Raw genomic sequence first — 22,963 nt, forward strand, 5'->3', positions numbered from 1 at the left:
GATTGCTTGAAGTCCACTCCAGACCCTGTTTGCCTGGGTGTCAGCAGCAGAGGCTGCAGAAGACAGAATACTGCTGCCCCTAGTGGAGGATGTCTCCCAGTTACGCTCCTCAGGGGTCAGGGACTCACTTGAGCAGGCAGTCTGTCCGTTCTCAGATCTCAACCTCTGTGTTGGGAGATCCACTGTTCTCTTCAAAGCTGTCAGACAGAGTCATTTGCGTCTGCAGAGGTTTCTGCTGCTTTTGTTGTTGTTGTTGTTGTTGTTGTTGTTTAGCTGTGCCCTGTCCCCAGAGGTGGAGTCTACAGAGACTGGCAGGCCTCCTTGAGTTGCTGTGAGCTCCACCCAGTTCAATCTTCCCAGGACTTTGTTTACCTACTTAAGCCTCAGCAATGGTGGGCACCCCTCCCCCAGCCTAGCTGCTGCCTTGCAGTTAGATCACAGGCTGCTGTGCTAGCAATGAGGAAGGCTCTGTGGGCGTGGGACCCTCCGTGGGCATGGGACCCTCCGTGGACGTGGGACCCTGCCGGCCAGGTGTGGGACATAATCTCCTAGTTTGCCCGTTTGCTTAAAGCGCAGTATTGGGGTGGGAGTTACCTGATTTTCCAGGTGTTGTGTGTCTCAGTTCCCCTGGCTAGGAAAAGGGATTCCCTTCCCCCTTGCGCTTCCCAGGTGAGGCGATGCCTGGCCCTGCTTCAGCTCTCGCTGGTCGGGCTGCAACAGCTGACCAGCACTGATTGTACAGCACTCCCTAGTGAGATAAACCCAGTACCTCAGTTGAAAATGCAGAAATCACCTGTCTTCTGTGTCGCTCACGCTGGGAGCTGGAGACTGGAGCTGTTCCTATTTGGCCACCTTGCTCCACCCCCATCTCCATTTTTATATCTGACAATTTTGCAAAAACTTCAAGACTCGATACAGTAATTTCTCTGTCTTGATTACCACTGTATCCTCAGCATATAATAAACTGCTTCATATATAACAGGCACTTAATATATATTTGCTGATTGATTTATTCTGTCTCAATCATGTCCATTTTACTTTTCAGTACCTTTCAGTTTTTCCAGTTATCAGCAATGTCTTTTTATTATTGCTGTAATTATGTATTATATAAATATGGCCTAGAATTTTATATTTTACTTCAAACATTTGTTTCCTGGACCATAGTGTTTGCTCCTATCAGATTTGAGTAAAAATATTTCTGCTGTATTCAGCAAGAGAGTTTTCTCAAAATTATCCTTACTTTTGTACATTTCACCAATTGTCAACTCTTTGACACTTTAGATTTGAGACCAGATATCAACTTATAAAAAATAAAATAACTTTTCCTCAAGACATGGGCCCAATTTTTCATGTCTCATTTTTATAGGTCTTTGTTATACATATTATTCAACTGTATTTAAATTATACTTTTCTGTAGTCTTTCCTTCTTCAAGTCTTTCTTTCTTCCAGTCTTCCACCAGAGTATAAGCTTGATTTAGGACAGATATAATATGTTTGTCATCAAATTTGACTTAGGCTTGGAATATAGTAGATGCTTAATAAATGTTGATGTACTTGGACTGTACTGAATTTGGTCCACTATTTTCAGATTCCAAAAGGATTTTCTAAGAATTATAAATTTCAATATTTAAGTCTAAATATGGGTAACACAACTCAATGTTAGCTATAATCAGTTTTATTATGATATCACTGGATTTTTTAAAAAGTGGTGGCCAAGGACTCCAAGATATTCTTAAAGATGCCTGAGCATTTTAAGACTCCTAAGAATGAAATGAATTAATGATGAATCTCCTTCATGCAGAATTTGCTGCTGAAATTTTACAAGTCGGCATTATAAATTTCTTGACTAATCAGAAGTTTTAAGTTTCCTATTTAAATAAAAATATTTTAACACATTATAATATACAATCAAAAGAGCACAGAAACCATGAATGTGTAGTACATTGAATCTGCAAGAAGTTAACAAGCTCATTTAAACACCAACCAGATCCAGAAATAAAATTTTACCATTGCTCCACAGCGAGCAAGGTCCCAACATTCCAACTTGCTCATTCCAAGTCTAATACACTCTTCAAAAGGAACCAATGTTTTAACTTCCAATATTCTGGGTTATTGTATTCAAAATTTTATGTAAGTGGAATATGTATAATCTTCTCCTTTCCATATATTTTCTTTAACTTGGTATTATGTTTATTATATTATTCATTTTCCTTCATGTAACAGTAGTTTGTTCATTTTCATTGCTGTCTACTACTGTATTGTATAAATAAACTGCAATTCATTATCCTTTCCACTGGCAATGAACATTTTGGTTGTTATTAATATGAGACTATTTCAAATAGTGCTACTGTGAATGTAAGAGCTGAAGAAAGAGGAAAAAAGCACTAAACGCAGCTTGCAGTTAAAGACAGGTTTACTTTAGACAAAACCTTAGCCAATTTCGGTCAGGAGCACTTTCTCTTACAGACTAAGAGTGTATATTGGTTTTAGGGTGAGCGGACTCACTGCAAGTTTGGAATGTTTATATGTGTGGGGAAGTTTATGGCAGGGTTGGAATCTTTCTGGGAGAAGAGGTTATCTTGGGGCACACATCTTTCTGGCCTGGAGGGGGGTTATCTAGGGTCTAGCATGTCTCTGCTTCGGGAGGATTTTGGAATGTTTCTTGTTGGAGACGTTATTTGTGGTTTATGGTCTTGCTGACCTTAGCCGTTAAGTTGATGCTTTTTGGATTTAGATGGCTTTTTATTAAGGTGAACTTTAGAATGAGGGGCTTGTCCAAGATGGCAATGCTGCTGCTCTGCCAGTGAACATTCTTCTGTATGCATTTTGGTGTGTATTTAATAGCATTTCTGTTAGGAATATATTTAGGGCCAGAATTGCTGGGTTATATTGTATGCTTATATTCAGTTGTAGTAGATATGCCATATAGTTTTCCAATGCAGTTGTACCAACCTATACTCTTAAAATCAGCGATTGAGAATTGCAGTTGCTTTTCATTTTATACTGCACTATGTCTATCATTTTTAACTTTTTGCCATTTTGTTCTGTGAGTAGTGCTATTCATAGCTTGTATTCTCCTAATGATTAAAGTTAACCACTTTAAAAACATTCACTGGTCATTTCAAATCCTATTTCGTGAGGTGTGAAGTGTTCAAGCTTCCTGACCACTTACTTTTCTATAGGATTTTCTATTTTTATATTAAATTATAGAAATTATTTATATACTTTAAATATGAGTCCTTTTCAGACTATCTTTTTGCCTATCTAGCTATCATTTTGGTATGTGTCATCTGTATACACAACACACACACACACTACAAGATCTCCTAATTTGTGGCCTACCTTTTTACTCAATTAGTGGTGTCTTTCGATGAAAATAAACTGTTAGTTATATTATGGATACCTTTAACAATTTTGACTTTAATAGTTCTTTCTATGCCCTTGTTGAGAAATCTTTCCTATCCTATGATGAAAATATCTCCTTTTGTTATTATCTAGAAGATTTATTATTTTATCATTCCTATTTAGGTCCACAATCTACCTTGAATTTTGATTTTTGTAAATGGTGTGGATTAAGTATCAAGACTCTTTTTTCATAAAGACATATGATTCACCTAGAATCTTTTTTATTAGAACATTTTTTCCTACTTCTTTGCAGTGTTGCCTTTGTTAGAAAGTAAATCTCTCTATGCATGTGGGACTCTGTTCTATTGGTCTACTTATCTATTTCTACAAATTATGTATAAGTTTCTAAAACCCTAATATCTAATAGTATATTTTTTTCAAATAAACTTTGTTCTTTATTAAGGTTATCGTGGCTATTTTTGAACTTTTACATTTCCCTACAAATTTTAGAATCTACTTACAAATATCCTCTCCACCTAAACCCCACCAAGGAAAACTCACTGGAATATTGGTTGAGATTACAATCCATCTATAATCAACTTTAAGAGAACTAACTGTACGTTATTCATTCATCCAATTTATGAATACAGTCTAACTCTTTATCAAGTAAAATCTCCCATAATTTTTCTTACATGCATGAATAGAACTTGCACATATTATTTAGGTTTATTTCTTTGTATTAAGTGTTTTTTAAGTAGTATATTTAAATTTTTAATTTGTATTTGTTTTGGATATACAGAAATTAAATGTATTTATATATGCCAAACTAATACACATCAAATTTTCTAAATTCCTTTGTTATTTGTAATAGTGTGTCTGTAGCATATCTACAGATTATTTCAGATCTTCTAGGTAAATAATTGCATTATTCTTGACTAACGACAGTTTACTCCTTTTTTATTTATTTTCTTTCCTTATTGAACTTGCTGGAACATTCAATAAAATATTAGGAAAAAGTAGTGAGTGAAGACATCTTTCACTTATGCTGGATATCAGGAAGAAACATTTCAACGTTTTACTGTTGTGTTATCTTCACTGTAAAGACTGGCACAGATTAAGGAAGTTATCTTTTTTAGTTAGGTTGCTAAGGACATTTTATCAGAATGATGTTGAATTTGTCACGTTTTCTTTAATTTATTGACTGCATTATGTTGTTAATGTGGTAAATTAAGCTGACCAGCTTTAGAAAATTAAAATAAATTTATATGTATATACCACATTTTCTTTATCCATTCATCCACTAATAAACATTTAGGGTGTATCTACATCTTGATTGTTGTGAACAATGCTGCAATGAACATGAGGGTATATATATCTCTTCAAAATCCTGATTTTCATTATTTTGCATGAATACCCAGAAATAGGATTATTGGATCATATGGCAATTCAATTTTTAATATTTTGAGGAAGCTACATATTGTTTTCCAGAGTGGTTGCACCATTTTGCTATGGATAAACCATGAGAACACTATGCTAAGTGAAATAGCATGTCTGCCAGTCACAGGAAAACAAATACTTCATGATTCAACTTATAAGATATGACTAAAATAGTGAAACTGATAAAAGCATAAACTGAATTGTGGTTGCCAGGGGCTGGGAGGATGAGGGAAATGGGGAGCTGCTATTCAAGAAATATGAAGTTTCAGTTCTACAAGATGAATAAGTTCTAATGATCTGCTGTGCAATACTGTCCTTATAGTTAACAATATTGTACTGTACAGTGAAAAATTTATTAAGACAGACCTCTTGTTACCTGTTTTTACCACAATAATAACAATAATAATTTCTTATTCCTGGGGTATACCAAATTTGAATGAGTATTAGCATTTCCATACATTGCTGGACACACTTTCCTAATATGCTATGTGAGATTTTTCATTGATATTTATAAGAGTTTGGCCTATATTTTGTCTTTCTTTTGAAATAATTTTAATATTTAGCTATTACTGTTTTTCTGGACTTATAAAATGAAGTTTTCCTCTTTGCTTTTTCCTGAAAAATATTGTTGAGTATTGGTGTTATTTCTCTTCCAAAGGTGTAGAATAATTTGTTACTGAAGTTGGTGGGCCAGACTCTGTGTGTGTGTGTGTGTGTGTGTGTGTGTGTGTGTGTGTGTGTGTTTCTGGGGATGTTTTAAATAAACTTCCATTGATTTAAGAGATACAAAATTCTTCTGTTTTTAGATTATGTTTGTTTCTGTTTCATCATTTAATACTTATGTAGGGATTTATCTATTTTATCTAAATTTTCAAATTTATTTCCATAATATATTTCACAATATTCTTTTTGGCTGCCCAATTACAATTAGTTTTTAGCATATAACTTGTGCATTTCTCATTTTTTTATTATTTTTGCCAAGTGTTCATAAATGTTCATCAGTTTTATTAGTCTTTCCAAAGAATCAATCTTGACTTTAACATTTCTTTCTTTTTCTTTTTCTTTTTATTTATTATTATTTTTTTAATATACAGTCTCCCTCTGTCACCCAGGCTGGAGTGCAGTAGCACAATCTCAGCTCACTGCAGCCTCTGCCTACCAGGTTCAAGTGATTTTCCTGCCTCAGCCTCCCAAGAAGCTGGGACTACAGGCGCCTGCCACCACGTCCAGCTAATTTTGTGTGTTTTTTTTTTTTAGTGCAGATGGGGTTTCACCATATTGACCAGGCTAGTCTTGAACTCTTGACCTTGTGATCTGCCTGCATTGGGCTCCCAAAGTGCTGGAATTACAGGTGTGAGTCACCGTGCCCAGGCTTTTTTTCTACTATACTTTTTTTAAGCAGTTCTCCATAAATTTTTATTTTTCCATGACCTCTAGCTTTTGGGGGGTTTAATGTGCTTCTTTTTCTCACTTCCTGTATTTTACTTTCAATAACTTTGCCTTTAATTTTTAGCAGCTTTACTATGATAAGCCTGGGTGTGAATTACTTCATATTCATTTTGCTTAGAGTCACCATACTTATTAATCTGTGTTTCAGTGTGTTTCATACTGGTTGCACATTTGGTTTTGCAAATACTCCATCATTATCTCTTCAAATATGATTTCTACTCTATTCTCTTTTTCTCTTCTCCCCCTGGAAAACTAACTATCTGAATTAGATGTTTTCATCATATTTTATACTTTTCTATATTCAAAAATTGTGTTTTTCCATTATTCAGTCTGGATATTTTCTATTCCTTTAAGATTTCTAAACTTCATTTTGGTTGTGTTTATTCTGCTGAAGCTGACACATCCATTGAGTTCTTAATTTAAATTTTTAAATGTTTACATTCTTAAATTTCTCTTTATTTTAAATTACTGCTTTCAACTTAATTCTCTGACTTTTCATCTATTCTCTTGAATATATTATTCATATTTGTATTTAAATTCACTCTATTGATTCTAATGATTGGGATGGGATTGATTTCATTGACTGTTTTTCCTGGTTTTTAATTATTTCATTCTTGTCTTTAATGCTTCATATGCCTGTCCATTTACTACTGAAATGATAGACAAACATGTATAAAAATTGTAGAGGTAATCTAAGGCTACATCTGGTTGTATGTACATCCAGAGAGAATTTGCTATTGCTTGTTTATAGCAGTTAGAAGAGAGGAAGACCATTTTAAGCTAGCTTGACAGTGAGAGTATTTGAAGCAGTTTCCATTTTTGTTGGAGCCTGTACACTTTCCAGTTCATCTTTACAACTAAAATATAGCCTCTAATGATCCCAAATAAAAACTCAAAGTGGTTTCTACATGCAATGGTTTGTTTGCTCTCAATAAAACTCAGGCTGAAATTTGATTCCCACTGTGGTGGTGTTAGGTGGGGCCAAGTGGGAGATGTTTGGGTTATATGGGCAGATCCCTCATCGATGGCTTGTTGCTCCTCTCTCATCCTGAGTGAGTTCTCACTCTTGAGAGACTGGATTGGTTCTCATGGGAATGGATTAGTTCCCGGAAGAGTGAGTGATTACAAAGTCAGAACACCTCTCAAGTTTCCCCTCTTTGCATGTGTCCACTTCCTTGTCCACCTTGTTGTGATACAGCACAAAAGCCCTCACCAGAAGCCAGAGGCATGCCCTTGACCTTCTTAGCCTGCCAAATAAAAAGTAGAATAAACCTGTTTTCTTTATAAATTACCCAGTTGGGGGCATTCTCTTATAAACAACAGGAAATGGACTAATGGACAAGTGCAATTCTTTTTTCTTCAGTTCAGTATGACTGCCTAAAGCTCTTCTCATCTTTCCAATATCTTAGCCACTTCTGAGCTTTTCAGCAAATGCCTACAAATTAGCAAAGGGTTCAAGGGAGAAAATAGTATCTGCTTCAGATATCTGTGCTTCTCTTCCCTCCCAGATATTCACTGATAAGATTTTAAATGTCATATTAGCCCAGAACTCAAAAATGTTCAAAGCTCACCTAGCGCTTTTGTCCCAACTTCTTAGCTTCTTATCAATGAGTTCAACTTCAATGAATTGTCACATACTTCAAAGGGAACGTCTTTCCTCAGTCCATTTTTTTTTCTCTCCAGGATCATGGTCCCCTCAGTACTGGCTGACTGGACAGCTTTCTGACCACTTAAACAAATTTAAAAAAAATTATTCAAATTATTTAGCTTTTCTAGTTGTCTTCAGAGGATGGCTTGCCTAATCTATCACAGGCAAATGTGGAAGTAGCTATTGAGTTTCTATTATGTGACTTAAAATTTAAGTCTACTTGGATTAATTATTGGGCATATGATACCTAAATTTTTCAGGAACTTAGGTTTTGACTTTTGTTTCGCTTCTTGTACAATGATTATTTCTAAAACTTAATCTGAATCCCAGTATAATTTTTTATTATTTACTCTTCTTCTATAGCTCTAAGTTTTATTTGGAAACCATATTAAATAAATGTGAGAAGTTCACAATAGACTTGGTTTCCCTGAGTGTCATGGGGATATTTTGTCAAGGAAAAACATGTTGCCTCAAAGTGAAATGTGAATGAAAATGAGTCCATTCCGTGTTTATGTACAGAAATCAAGGTCTCTTAAGCATCTTCTAATCGGTCTTTTCCATATTATTAGAGAGACTGTTACTAACAATAACAGAGCACTGAACAATACAGAGATAGACATTTTATCAGAATATTAATTTAATGGTTTAAGGCAGTTCTCTATTTGACAATTCAAGTAGAAGGAAAAAAAAGCAAGAAATTCCAAGAGGGGTATGTGTGTGTGTGTGTGTGTAGAAATTAAATTAGCTCTTCTATCTACATTTTAATGTATATAACTTTGGACACAGATTTGTATTAAAGATCACATTTCATACATTGTTCTAGTTCAGTTTTAATGTCTAGATTTAGATAGAGTGGGTTTAAATCTTGTGTGACCCTGGGCAATTTGCTGCTTTTCAAGCTATAGTTTCCTCATGTGGAATGTTAATATGTAAAATTATGTACTTCAATTTCATAAATATAGTCTTTCCTTAGCATCTGTGGGATTGATTCCAAGACCCTCTGTGGATTCTAAAATTTGTGGATGCTCAAGTCACTTTTATAATAGCTCAAATCATTATCATATAGTATTTGCATTTAGCCTACATACATACTCTTGTATACTTTAAATAATCCCTACATTACTTATAATACCTAATACAATGAAAATGCTATATGAGGCTGGACATTGTGGCTCACACCTGTAATCCCAGCACTTTGGGAGGCCGAGGAAGGTGGATCACCTGAGGTCAGGAGTTCGAGACCAGCCTGGCCAACATGGTGAAACCCTGTCACAAATAAAAATACAAAAATTAGCCAGGCATGGTGGTGTGCACCTGTAGTCCCAGCTTCAGAGGAGGCTGAGACAGGAGAATTGCTTGAACCCGGGAGGCGGAAGTTGCAGTGAGCTGAGATCATGCCATTGCATTCCAGCCTGGGCAACAAAGGAAGATTCCATCTTTAAAAAAAAGAAATAAGAAAAGAAAATGTTATGTGAAATAATTGCTGTACTCTATTGTTTAGGAATAATGACAAGAGAAAAAAGTTGTACATGTTCAGTACAGATACAACCATCCATTTTTTTTTTTAATCTGGGTTGATTGATTCCACACATAGGGAACCCAGGGTTATGGAGGGCCAACTGTATATATAATATGTAGCAGAATATAAACATGAACATATATTGCTTAGGACAATGCTTGGCAGGAAAAAAAAACACTATATACATTAGCATAGTTATCATTCAAGTAATTTTTTTCATTTGCCTCACTCTAAGGCTGAAGGGAATAATTTTTCTCCTCTTTATTCCTTATATGCAGCACTCTGCAGAGAACTTAGCAAGTGCAACATTACTTACTAGATTTTGCTAAATGAATCAGTAATGTCAAATAATGCAGGAGGTTTGAGGAAAGTATGAGGAAAATATAGATTTGAAATTATGAAGTCCCTAGTGACCTGTTATGATATAAAAGAAAATAAAACAAACTGGGAGGTGAGGTTTATGTTCACTGATATCATCTTGAAGCCTGCCTTATTGCTTAGAATTTAATAGGTGTTCAATAAAAAATTACTGATTTAATATTGCATGTAGCACTGTGCAATCACCTTGATTATGCTCTCAAAGGCTGTTTGGCCTTCATAAAAGAGGCAATTAAGAAGAGAAGAAATATTTTTGAAAAGGTGAATGTTGGCCGGGCGTGGTGGCTGACACCTATAATCCCAGCACTTTGGGAGGCCGAGACAGGCGGATCACAAGGTCAGGAGATCGAGACCACGGTGAAACCCCATCTCTACTAAAAATACAAAAAATTAGCTGGGCGTGGTGGTAGGCACCTGTAGTACCAGCTACTCAGGAGGCTGAGGCAGGAGAATGGCGTGAACCCAAGAGGTGGAGCTTGTAGTGACCCGAGATTGCGCCACTGCACTCCAGCCTGGGTGACAGAGCGAGACTTGGTCTCAAAAAAGAAAGAAAGAAAAAAAAAATGTGAGTGTTATCCTAGCACAGCCATGTAACAGAATACTCTAAGCACTCTAAGCACTAGTCCCACTGACAAAAGTTTACAAGCTTAACAGAAGGAATTAGTCAAATTCAGTGGAAGATGGGTTTATAGCATGAAAACTGGAAGATCATCCTAAGAAAGGAAACTTCATGAAAAAACAGAAAAGGTTATATAAAGCTGTGGATACAATAGCTCATTCAAAGTGTTTTCTCCGTTGAAATGGATCATTTTGCTTACTAAGTTGTTGCACATTTTATACAATAGCCTCAATTTTTGCATTTCTCCAACTGGCTATAATATGATGAGAGAAACAAAAGATTGGGTAACACACAGTGTAATCAATCTATTTATAAAGATATTTATCAGCTTCTCCTCTTTAAAGGATGTGTATGATGAGGAAGCATCCCTGGAGCCAGAAGACATTAAACCAGAGGACATTAAGCCTGCCATCCTAGAGCCAAAATCAAGACAGGATGGATATCCCAACTATTCTAATAGGTTTCTCTTACTATCTGTTATTCTCTATAATCCCCACGTCTTTGTAAATCAGTCTATACTGACCACACCCAGAATTAGGTCAGACCACCTAAGATTTTATCTCTTCAAATATTAACAGGCATTGGCCTTCTGACTGAAGAAATGCAGAATAGAGGTGGGAAGTGAGTATTAACTTTATATTGTTGTGTAACAAATTATAACAAAATTAGTAGCTTAAAGCAAACTGCATGTATTATTTCATACTTTCTGGATGTCAGGGGACTGTGTATGGCAACTGGGTTCTCTGCTGAGGGTCAAACAGGCTGTAGTCAGGGTATTGGTGAACTGCATTTCTTTTTGGAGGCTTTGTGGAAGAATCAGCTTCCAAATACATTCAAGTTTTTGGCTGAATTTGGTGGTCTGTGGGTGTATGCTTGAGTCTTATTCTGGTGCTGGTTGTTTGCTGGAGGCCATACTCATTTCTGAGAGGCCACCTGCATTCCTTTCCCTCCATCAGGAAAGCCAACAATGGAGATTCTCCTCCAGCTCTCTCATGTCAAGTCCCTCTCATTTGAATCTTTGTTATCAGAAATAACCAGTCCCTTTCAGGACTCACCTAGTTAGATCAGATTCATAGAGGGTAGTATCCCTATTTTAAAGTCAGCTTGTTTGGAACCTAAAATACATCTTTAAAATCCTTCCAGAGAAGCACTTATCCAGATGAGTGTTTGATTGAATAACTAAGACAGGTGTGTATATCCCAAAGCTCAGCGATCTTGGGTGCCATTTTAGAATCTTACCTACACATTTTCAGACTACAATCTGATCCCTGTTTTCCAATACATGTCAGTCACTTAAATAAAATTCATCAAGACACAGTTCTCTGCTGTCATTACTGTATGTCATTACTTAGCAGGTTTATGAAGTATGAAATGTGCTAGAGTTTTGGAATTTGCAAAATCTGAGTTTATATCCCCTCTACATTTGCCGTGGGGTTTTGAGTAGGTTATTTAATCCCTCAGATTTCTTTAGTTATAAAGTTATTTAATCCTCCAGTTTCCTCAGATGTAAAAACTAGGGCTAATAATTATCTCTAAGGCCTGCAGAACTTTAGAAAAAGCCATACAATGAAAATTACCTTATGGTATACAGGTGACAAATTCCAAGTTCCTGACTTTTTCCCTTCTTTTGAATGTTCTGATATCACTCCTGCAATCTACCTCTACTTACTCTTTATGAATCCTTTGAAATGAGAAATATTGAGATTTATACACCTCAGAAATAAGTTGATTTTCAGTTGATAATGTTATCTTTTTCTCAAAAATTCTAAATTTTGATTCTTTTTGGAATTAACTCATTAGTGTTGACTGGGGTATATTCATAAGAACTTTAATTTAAAATTTCAAAGCCAGGCACAGTGGCAAAGACCTGTAGTCCTAGCTACTCCCGAGGCTGAGGTGGGATGACTACTTGAACCTAGGAGTTTGAATCCGTCCCGGGCAACACAGTGAGACTGTATCTAATAAATAAATAAAATAAAACGAAATAGAGTCTCAATATTTTTCCTTCATTTTCACTAGTGTATAGAGATTTGAGACTTCCTGCTCTTCCTGGGGTATAGGGAGCAATATTAATACGAAAACAGCCTAGTAGTCAGTAGACTCCCACTATTAGAATTTTTAAAAATCCCAAAATATCTGTTAAAATGCTATTGATAAGAGATTTGGCAGGATGATGATTACATGTGGGTAGAACAGCAGTTTCCATAATAATTATGTGGGTTGCAAACAGATTTTGAAAAAAAAAATACTGAGATGCAGCCTAATGAATACACTCATTAACCTTAATAACATCAGGTAGATAATAGAGAGGACCATTCTGCAGGGGGGAATCAACTCAGCCTTTTAGAGTCATTTTATAAGGCACATTTGACAGTGTTGTTTTCTCAATTAACAAATGAGTAGATGTAGTTATCTGAAAAGAAATCTGTGTTATTTGAAGTTTTCCTTTTAAAACCTAATTTTTAAACAAGTTATATTAAACATTTCTTGAGTATTTGGTATGTACTGAGCATTATAATAAGCATTAAGGATACAAAGATGTGCAAAGTATAAAATTTATAGTCTACTTTCGGGGAGCAAAAATAAACGTAGCTATCTTTAATACAATGACAATTGCAAAACTGAAAGCATCATGTTACCTCTATGAGAGCAGAAATCTTGCCTTCCTTGTCACCACTATATCCACACATTTATAATATTAGTTACACAATACTTGTTCAGTGAAGAAAGCAATGAATGTCACTGTATTTTAGAAGCAGAGCAGAAGGAACCATTAAGCCCAGAGGAGCTTTTTGATAAGTTGCATTCAAGCTAAATCTGTCTACTTGTTGAATTACATTTTATCAAATCAGAAAACATGTGAGGAGTTAAAAGAATGGCACTCTGTGCAGAAGGAATAGTATACTCAAAGGCTTAGGAGTGTGAAACTATAACATATCTAGGGAATAAGAATCAATGTTCTATGTCTCCGATAAACAGGATGTGTGAGGTTTGTCTCAGCAGTACCAGTTTCATCATGATAAGCATAACTAATGATTTCAGTGGGCAAGAATAACTGTGTGGGCCTAGCATGCCCCACACATAGTTACATTTCCTGACACAAGTTTAATGACCACTAACTTCTAGGAATATTCATTCAGATTCCAACATTTATAGACAGGTATTTCTCCTTTGGGTACAGAATGTACTCAGAATGTGTTTGCCTATGGCAGGTAGCACCATGGGATGCCTTCCTAAAATCTCCATGGAGTTGTAGTGTTAAGAAATAACGATGTTGCCATTTGAGAGTTCAAATAGTGAAATCCATACCTATTGTATATAATTAGTCTTCCATATAAATAAATCGAGAGATTATAAATGTAAGAATTAAGAACTTGGAAATATCCAGAATACTAATTGAGGTGATCAGAGAATAATCTTAGGGAGGCAAGACAGGAATGTAATTTTCAGTAAATAACTCGGTGACTGGAAATCTAATGATTTCTACTATTTATGGAAAGACTGAATAAAAAGGAAAGGGCATGTTTAATCTGAAGGATAAATGAGAAAAATGCAATGGACTGGAAGCTGGCAATGCCCATTCAGACAGGTCATGCCTAATGGACTGTTGACTTCTTGAGGGCATGGCCTGGAACCTACCAGTGTCTGGCACAGAGGAGGCATTCAAATGTTTAGTGAATTAATAAATTGAAATGAGTAAAATATTGAGACTGTTATTAAAGGATCACTTAATGCAATTTTCAGTGCTACATGTATTTTTCTGTTTTCTATAGCAATAATTTATAACATATATTGATAGGAAATGAAGAAAGAAAGAAAAAATTATATTGTCTGCATTTTATGGATTTAGATTTCATTAAGGGAGATAGATTTTTAAATTATTTAGCATTGCTGCCCTAACATTCCATAATCCTTAGACTTTTTTCTTCATAATTGTCTAAGATTTATTTTTACATATTCCTGTTAGCATATAGAACTCAAGAGCTTTCACACTCTAGCAAAAATAGATTGTGATATTAAGCCTATTGGTTGTTAAATCCTACCATAATTATTTTATAACTATTGGTCTGCTTTATAGTTCATAAATTTAATATAATGAATGATAGAAATAATTATAAAGTTAAAATACTTTCAGTATAAGCATACAATGATATAAGGTATAAATCTTTACAGATGTATAATTACCATTGTTTCTCATATTGTTGAGTGCCAACAGCTATTGCACTGCATGCAAAAACATACATACAATAAAAAAGAGTAGGTTAATATCGTACTGGAACCACAGGTAAGAACATTGTTAACTTGCATTTTTAACATTCAAACCAGTTGCATATGGAGATAATATGTAGAAATCCAGGAGAAACAGAAATGTGAGAGATCATATAAAGATAAATCTGAACACCACAGATACCAACTTATACTCATTTTCTTCCTTTTTCAAACAAAACTTGTTCTCTTCACATACTGTCCAGCCTAGGACATGGAGCTACACGCAATGTTGTTATTCTCCTCCCACAAACCATTAAAATGCTCCTTTACCTTCTATGCCCCACAGGTTCAGAGGTTCTACCTTAAGATTCCTATTAAATAGGGCTCTTCATTCTTACTGCCACTCCCTTAATTCAATTCTCCATTGGCTTCATTGACCATTGCAACGTATTTTCTAACTTGATTCCCTAACCTTCATCTCCAACAGCTCTGATCTGTCATGTAAGCTTTTAGCAGAGTTTATCTACTTCTCATCATGTCTTTGTATCATTTCCCACTCTAAAAGCCATCACTGGCTCCTCACTACCTGTATGACAAAGTTGGAAATCTTTAGGATGGCACAAAAGAAGATTCACAACTGATTCTCTTCAGCTCACCCTCTCATTACTTCTCTGACCTGTGCACCCTACATAGCTGGAATGCTTCGTATTTACTATTCCTTGATTAACAATTTTTTTCAATATATAGAAAACAATATTTCAAACTGCTGGTATCACTCTATTGTCCACACTTTTCAAACTTAGTTCAAATCTTATCTCCCTAAAAGTGTTGGTCAATTATTTATTCATCTGCTCTCTCACTGCATTTAGCACATGCCCATAATAATCGTTTGTATGTGGTCACTTATTTACATCTGTCCTCCTTTCTCATCCCTCCACTAGACTTGTGAACTGCTGGAGCATAGTCTCTAAAACCTATTTAACTCATGTTTCTTCTCAGTTTCAATACAATTTCAACACATAGTTGAAATTGTCAGTTGCATTTTCTTCAAAATATTCACTGCTCCTCTCCATAGGAAAAACCATGGATGCCTGTCCCATTCAGGTCAGGTTTAGCCATGTGATTTGTTCAGTCAGTGAAATGTGAGCAGAAATAACATGTGCCACTTTTAAGCAGAATGTTAAGAACAATTGTATGATTCCCCTATCATATCTGTTTTTCCTTCTACAACAGTGGTCCCCAACGTTTTTGGCACCAGGGACTGGTTTCATGGATGAAACTGTTCCATCTTATAAGGAGCGCACAACCTAGCTCACTCACAGTTCGCTATAGGATTCACCATCCTATGGTAATCTAATGCCTCTGCATTAGATCTAACAGGCGACAGAGCTCAGGAGGTAATGCTCACTCACCCAGGGCTCACCTTCTACTGTGCAGCCACGTTCCTAACAAGACACGGACAGGTACTGGTCTGAAAGCTGGGGTTTGGGCACTCCTGCTCTACACGATTGGTATGTCCCAGAAACAGACTATTCTTTTAGACTTCAAATTCAAAATGAAGATGACATAGAACAGAGTTATAGGCCATTTGCAGTGAATATAAAGGCTGAAATAAATCTCTCTTCTATACCAGTGAGATACTGGGACTATTGATTGTGACAAAATAATTTAGTCTAAGATGGGTAGACATCTAATAAATGTTGAAGAAAAGAAGGAAAATTATAGAGACCTAGGAAAAAAATAGCAGGGTAATTCAAGAGTCAATTTTGTTTTAGACAAGAACTGTCTGTTGAAATGAAGAAAAATTAAGCTTTCATGAGTTTCTTATTATGAGAAATCATAGGAATTAGGGTTGAAAGGAGAAAGGGGAAGAGTAGATTGTAGAGAAAGAGAGTATATTTTTGGTAATGCAATCTTGGGAAGAAAGTGAAAGTAAATTCTTGCTAGATTAGCATGCCCTTAAGATGTTTGCAGGGAATATTTAAAGGATCTAAGTAACTGCTAGTGAGGTGTTTTGAGAATCCAGTACATATGTACAAAGAATCCTCCTTTAGTTAAGCCAAGCTAAGTAAGTGAAGAATGCTTTTTCTATTTTAAATGTCCAAGTTATTCTGCTTCCATAGCCAAAGAAAGGCTACAAACCTGACTAAAAAAAATCCAGATTAAGATTATATGTAATTACAGCCAATTTTTATTATTCACAGTAATGTTCTATAAACATGCAGCAAACAGTAAATTAGTGAATAATGACCATTACTTCTAGAGGAAATATAAGCTTAGTTTGCTGTGAGTCTTTAGTCACAACATGTTCATCAACTAGTCAAAACATAACCTTGCTTTATGTGTGTTCTTATTTAAAGACACATTATTTAATATATATTGTTGATTCAGTAACATTGAACTTGCAGCAACTTTATTCATGCAGCTTATTTAACATATGTATTGTCTACATACAGTTATCCCTAGTCCCTTGATATTTGCAGAGCATTGGTTCCAGGACACTTCTTCCCCTTACCCCACTAATACCAAAATCTAAAGATGCTCAGGTCTCTTGTATCAGGTAGCTTAGTTTTTACTTGTAACCTGTACACATCCTCCATTATACTTTAAATTTTAGCTCTAGATTAATTATTATCCCTAATATAACATACGTGTTATATCAGTAGTCATTGTACTGTCTTGTTTTTTATTTGTATTTTTTATTATTCCAAATATTTTCAATTAATTATTGATGAAATCCGTGAATATGGAACCCACAGTTACAAAGGGCTGACTGTATTTTCTATGTATATTACAGCCATCTTATGTTTAGAAACACTAGATAACACATCAGGCTTTATTCTTGGAGGCCAAATTAAACAGTAAAATCACCAATAACACAAACCTGCAAAAGATGGCACTAAATAGATACTGAAAAGGACACTTGTTTGTAGTATGAGAACTGAAACAAGAAAGCAGAGAGTCACCCTTTTCAACCTCAGATGGGGACATGCACTTCAGTAGTCTCAAATGTGTGCCACTCTCTGCATGCCCATGAAGGACTGCAAAAATGCCACCAATATTGATTCTGGTATTGCAAATAAACTTCAGCAAGCAGTTAAATTTGTAAACACAGAATCTGTAAATAATGACGACCAACTGTATATTCAAACAACTGGAAAGAAAAGAATAAAATGGATTATGAGGAGTTGGGCAAAATGCCCACCAGTGAGAAGAGGGAGAAATTGAATGGGTGGACAAATAATAAATCTAGTAAAGTGCCTTAAATGTGGTAGATTTTTAGTAAATGTTAGTTTCCTTCCCTATCTTTATTCCTCTGTTTTCTCTTGCTTTGGTAAAATATGTGTCACCCAAAGAATTAAAGTAGTACCAGAATATTGAAGGTCCACCCTATCAAAGTAATAGAAAGCTTTAGGTGGTAGAAAGGTTTTTTCTTTGCATTTCGTTTTACTGCTGAATTTATTGCATCATACTTAGAGATGCCCTATCATCTTAATACAAATCTTAAAAACATATTTATATAAAAATGTTAATATTTAATAAGCTAAAGTCAATACACCACCCTCTAATTTAGCCAGTGTTAAACTGTTTTTTGGGGGGATCAACATAGCAGATGTTACCCAAAAATTTTAAATAGCATGACCCTGTTTTGTCACATAGATATTGGGATTTTCTGTTTCTATACTATCTCCTTTATCATTTATATTTTGCTGTTAATTGGCAACATCTGAAACAAAAATTATTTTAAACTCACAACTTTAACTTGTAAGACTAATAATAAAACATCATAGTTTTCTAAAGTATTAAACTTACAGAAAAGATAAATACCTCAAAAAAAAAAAACAGAGAAAGTACATGATGAGAGATGAGTAAATTATCACTCTCATCCTGACAGTTTTCTTTTATGGAAATATCACCTGCAAAAAAGTTTATCAAAACAAAGTTTTTACAATCCCCGTTAAATTCAATGAGTGAACTGTGAAGGGTAAATTGGAGCCATTATAATCTTACATTTCTTATGTAATATTCATAATCATAGTGTTACATAAGAGCGAGCTAATGTTAACAAAAGGAGCAATTTAAATTCCCACTTCCTTGGAGAATGGGGCTCTGCTTGACAAACAGCTTCCTGTCCCATTTGCAACACGCCCATGCAGCTCCTTGAGTGCCAATGAGACCCACACTCTCATCTCAGTGATATAATAAACCCTCCAAAACAGAGGAGAAAATGAGGCAAACAAGCCCACTTCATTTCAACTTGTCAGCTTTAAATAAAATCTTCTGGAGCTGAAAATGGGAAACTTGAGGGAAGATAATGTGTGAAGTAACCAAATTCAACATTGGGACAAAACATACTACATTACTATTTTTTTTTCTTGATTTGCCACAAAAGTTTTTGAAATTTCACTATAGGTAATTTCTAATGAAATATCTTTTTGCCAAGGAGGACTTGGAGAAAAAAAGGTGTTCTTTTTGTTTGTTTTATCCCTTCTCGCCACCCACGGATGCCCTAGCTAATTATCTCAAGTCATCTCAAGCCCTTATGATATCTTAATGAGTAATATATGATCTTTGGAATAACTCGCAATTATCAATATTTATATCAAAGTTGGTAGAGCAGAGCATACTGGAAAAAGTGCATGCTTTCTGTATAATTTAAATTAATTACTTACATAATACTTTCTTGGCACTGATTTTCTTATGCAAAATATTGGACCATGCTTTCTGCATAGTAAAAAAATGTTAAGGGCAAAATGCAATGAAAGTAATGTAAAAATAAATTAACATTCTGTTAAATGGAAATATTTGAATATCACTGAGGTAAGCAGTGATTGGTAGTATAAATCTCTTCCCACATCCTCTCCCTAGTACCCACTGCCCCTACCCCCAGCTCACCTCCTAACACTTTTTCCTGCTTTGCATTTAGGAGGTTCTAGCCTGTTCTTCCCCTTAGATCTCTCTATATTCCTTCTCTTCTCTCTTTGAGGTTACTCGAGATTTAGTCAAATTGTCCCTTTCCTCATACTTCTTTAACAAGCACTTGCACTTCTTCCAGGGAAAGATAGTACCACTGGATTCCAGCAGACATACAGCACAAATTGTGTATATCCAATCAGTAGCAGTGAAGAGGGACAAGTCAGTTTCCTTCTTCCTTAGATGCCCTAGGGTATACCCAAATTTTACACAAACATCTTTTCATGCCTTTTGTTTTTATTTCCAATACTATGTTTCATGTATTTTCCAAATCATTGTAGAAGACTTTTTTCTTATTCAGTTATACTCTCCTCTAGCATTATAATACGAACCCTCTGATTTCAAATCCTTTTATCTTAAAATTCCTAAATAACTTTGAGTGATCAGTGCATAGAATGATAGTTATGTTGAGGAGTATGATCCCTTCACCACTTTTGATGGCACATTGTTCAGAAGTTCTTTTGGGCACTCTAATATAAAATGTGATTTCAGATGTACATTTTAAATGTATTTTAGAAATTCCATAGGAAAGAGTGTATGGACTATGGACTACAGAGATTTCAGTTTGAGGCTTGGCAAATCAACACGTAATAGAGTAACCATAATCAGCAAATGTTTTTTAAACCTATTATTCACTTGCAAAATTCGAACAAAAATGTTGTGTCACAGGATGATTAATATTGGATATGTTGGATGATATTTTTGATTCTTATTTTATGATCATTATAATTACTATTATGAAGCCAAAGAAAATACTGTATTCAAAGTTAACTTGGCCTGGCTATTAAATGTCAGTTAAAAATGTGAATGATGATATTATGCAGCTTCCATGTGTATACTATATTTTGCAACCAGTAAAATTCTGCCAGAATCTTCAGGCTATTCTCTGCAGTTTAAGGTAAGTGTAGTTAGTTCCTTTTAGCACTCTTAGACCCAAAGTTTCCATGGTGTTATTGCACTTTCTATTCTAACAAGCTGCTATATCAATAATCACCTCGGTGTAATATAGGACCATCATGTGGCCTAAGGTATCCATTTAATGACTAATCTCGTCAAAAGGAAAGCAAATTGATTCATTTGCTTAGGAGATATCTGTTCTAAGCTGAGGGGTTTTTTATTTCCCCACAGTGATGGCTGGGCTGACAGGTATGATGTGACAGATGGATATCAGCGAGAAGCTGTTGGTGGCATCACAATCAAGCTCCAATCTCCCGATGTCAAGTGGTTTGATGATTATTATCTGAACCTCCGGCCAGAAACAAACCATCGAAACCCTTGGTTTCAAGAATTTTGGCAGCATCGTTTTCAGTGCCGACTAGAAGGGTTTCCACAGGAGAACAGCAAATACAACAAGACTTGCAATAGTAAGCAGATTTATTGTTTCATTTAAAATGCATAAGGCTAAGGCTCCAATTTAAGTAAACCATGTCATGGGGATAGTGGCTGTAATTTGTTAGAGGGGAAGACTCTTACATAAGTAGAGTGGATATTACCACTTACGGTGATAAACGGGTTTTAGTCTCATTAGGAAAAACATATCAGAGCAAGTATTTAGTGATATTTTATGTGATTAGATCATTTCTATTTGTATCATTCAAAAAATTGATTGTATTTCCATAAGGCATTGTGCTAAAAAGATCACATGAACTCCAGAATGGAACTATTTCTGACATCCTTGAATACAGTGACTACATTCTGCTCATTTCTTTTATCCAGAGTAGTTAGCACAATGGAAGCAGATAGTAACAGTTTCATATATGTACAAAGAATGCATAAATGAGTGTTAAAGGACAGATTGAGTTGCTACCTCCATCAATAAACCATAAAATAGTACCATGGATTTGCTATATATAATTGTGATGTTTCAGGAAACGTAACCTAAGTAGAGCCATTCATTCAAGCATTCAACAAACACTTATAAGAGACTAAGAATGGACTAAATTTTGCTTTAGTTGTCAAGATATCAAGATGGAGAAAGCTAGTTCCTGTCCTCAAAGGTTTACTGTCTTGGAAGGGAGATAGTAATGCCAACAAAAATTGCAATTGAACATTATAAGTGATAAGATAACTAAGGGTTTAACATAAGGGTGTGAGTTAATATTATTTGTAACATGTCCAAAAAGAATCTCGATTCTAATAACCAGGTAGAGCCAGCATATACTACATCTATCTATATCTATATCTATATCATCTATCTATCAAACATCTGTGCCTGCAAAGGTTAATGTTTGTAAAAATTGATAAAGGATTTTTTTTTTGGAACTGACTTATCCTACATTGTGTAAGAAGAAACCTTATATGCATTTGCATAGGAGGAAAATGCAAATTGAACGTGAAACATGTTCAAATTTTTGAATGATATAAATAGTAATAAATTATCTAAAATCTTACTAGAGTAAATACTTGCTCTGATATGTTTTTGTTAGTTGGTGGTATAGGTGCCTTTATCCATGGTGCTGGAACACCAGAATTCAGTGAGGCAGTGGGCTTGAAATCCTCGTCCATTACCCAATTCTAGTCCACAGAGAGGTTGTGACATACCAGCAACAAAAAGTGATAGAAACAGAAACAATGTAGTGAGTCATTCATAAAGCTTTCTCCCTCTGAGGTCATGTTCATCCTATGTTTCTGGTATCAGTTTGTTCTTTTGGGAAATGATGGAGATATCCAATGGTGGCTTGTGATTGTTTTTAAATGTAATTGCTTCATAAAACAATAACCCAGCAATCCCATATCAGTTCCTATTTGGGTAGAAGGGGAAGGGAGGAATGCTGGAGTGTAGCATAATACACTGGTCAATGAAATCCAGAAAGCATTGCAACAGTGTGAGAATATGTTTGCTTCTCTCCCACTTCAGATCCTTCTTACTCTGCCCCAAATCCTCAAATGCTTACTCATTTCCTTTGTTTTCATTTTTTATGGTAAAATATGTGAGAAACAAAAGGATTGCCACTTATGGCTCACGATTTCAAAATTGTAGCTAATTTCATATTTCAACAGTTCTATCTAGTTTCTGAAGAAAGCAAATTTCTTTCCTCTCTTGAGGGAGCATATGTCTTTCTATGGTCTATTCTATGTTTGTGTACTTATTACTATATGTAGCTTCATTGGAGGAGTTCTGAAAGGTAAGGAGTAGCTATGATCTCATCTTTAGTTCCTCTTTGGTAGGAATTAGTGACAACACTAACCAGTATATTTAAGGGAATTTTTCCAGTTGACCTGCACCTTCTTTCTTTATTAATTTCTTCTTTTCCCACTGTTTTTCTTTTCTTTTTTTAATCTGAAATGCCTCCTCTTGAAAATAGTTATTTGTTTCTCTATTTGCTTGAAGTCCCGCTTAAATATAGTCTTGAAAACTTTGATTTCCATGAAAATATCATTTCTA

At 35.2% G+C, this 22,963-nt stretch overlaps 1 protein-coding gene across 2 annotated transcripts in view; it reads left to right on the plus strand.

Moving 5' to 3' along the window:
• GRM5 (glutamate metabotropic receptor 5) overlaps positions 1 to 22,963 on the plus strand; it is a 582,078-nt gene that overhangs the window by 417,988 nt on the left and 141,127 nt on the right. For both annotated transcript variants that reach the window (XM_010357229.2, XM_010357228.2), the window contains exon 4: positions 20,707 to 20,942. In XM_010357229.2, the coding sequence (XP_010355531.2) occupies positions 20,707 to 20,942 (236 nt within the window). The remainder of the gene's footprint in view (positions 1 to 20,706; positions 20,943 to 22,963) is intronic.

This window comes from Rhinopithecus roxellana, chromosome 15, assembly GCF_007565055.1.
Source record: "Rhinopithecus roxellana isolate Shanxi Qingling chromosome 15, ASM756505v1, whole genome shotgun sequence".
Taxonomy (NCBI): Eukaryota; Metazoa; Chordata; class Mammalia; order Primates; family Cercopithecidae; genus Rhinopithecus; species Rhinopithecus roxellana.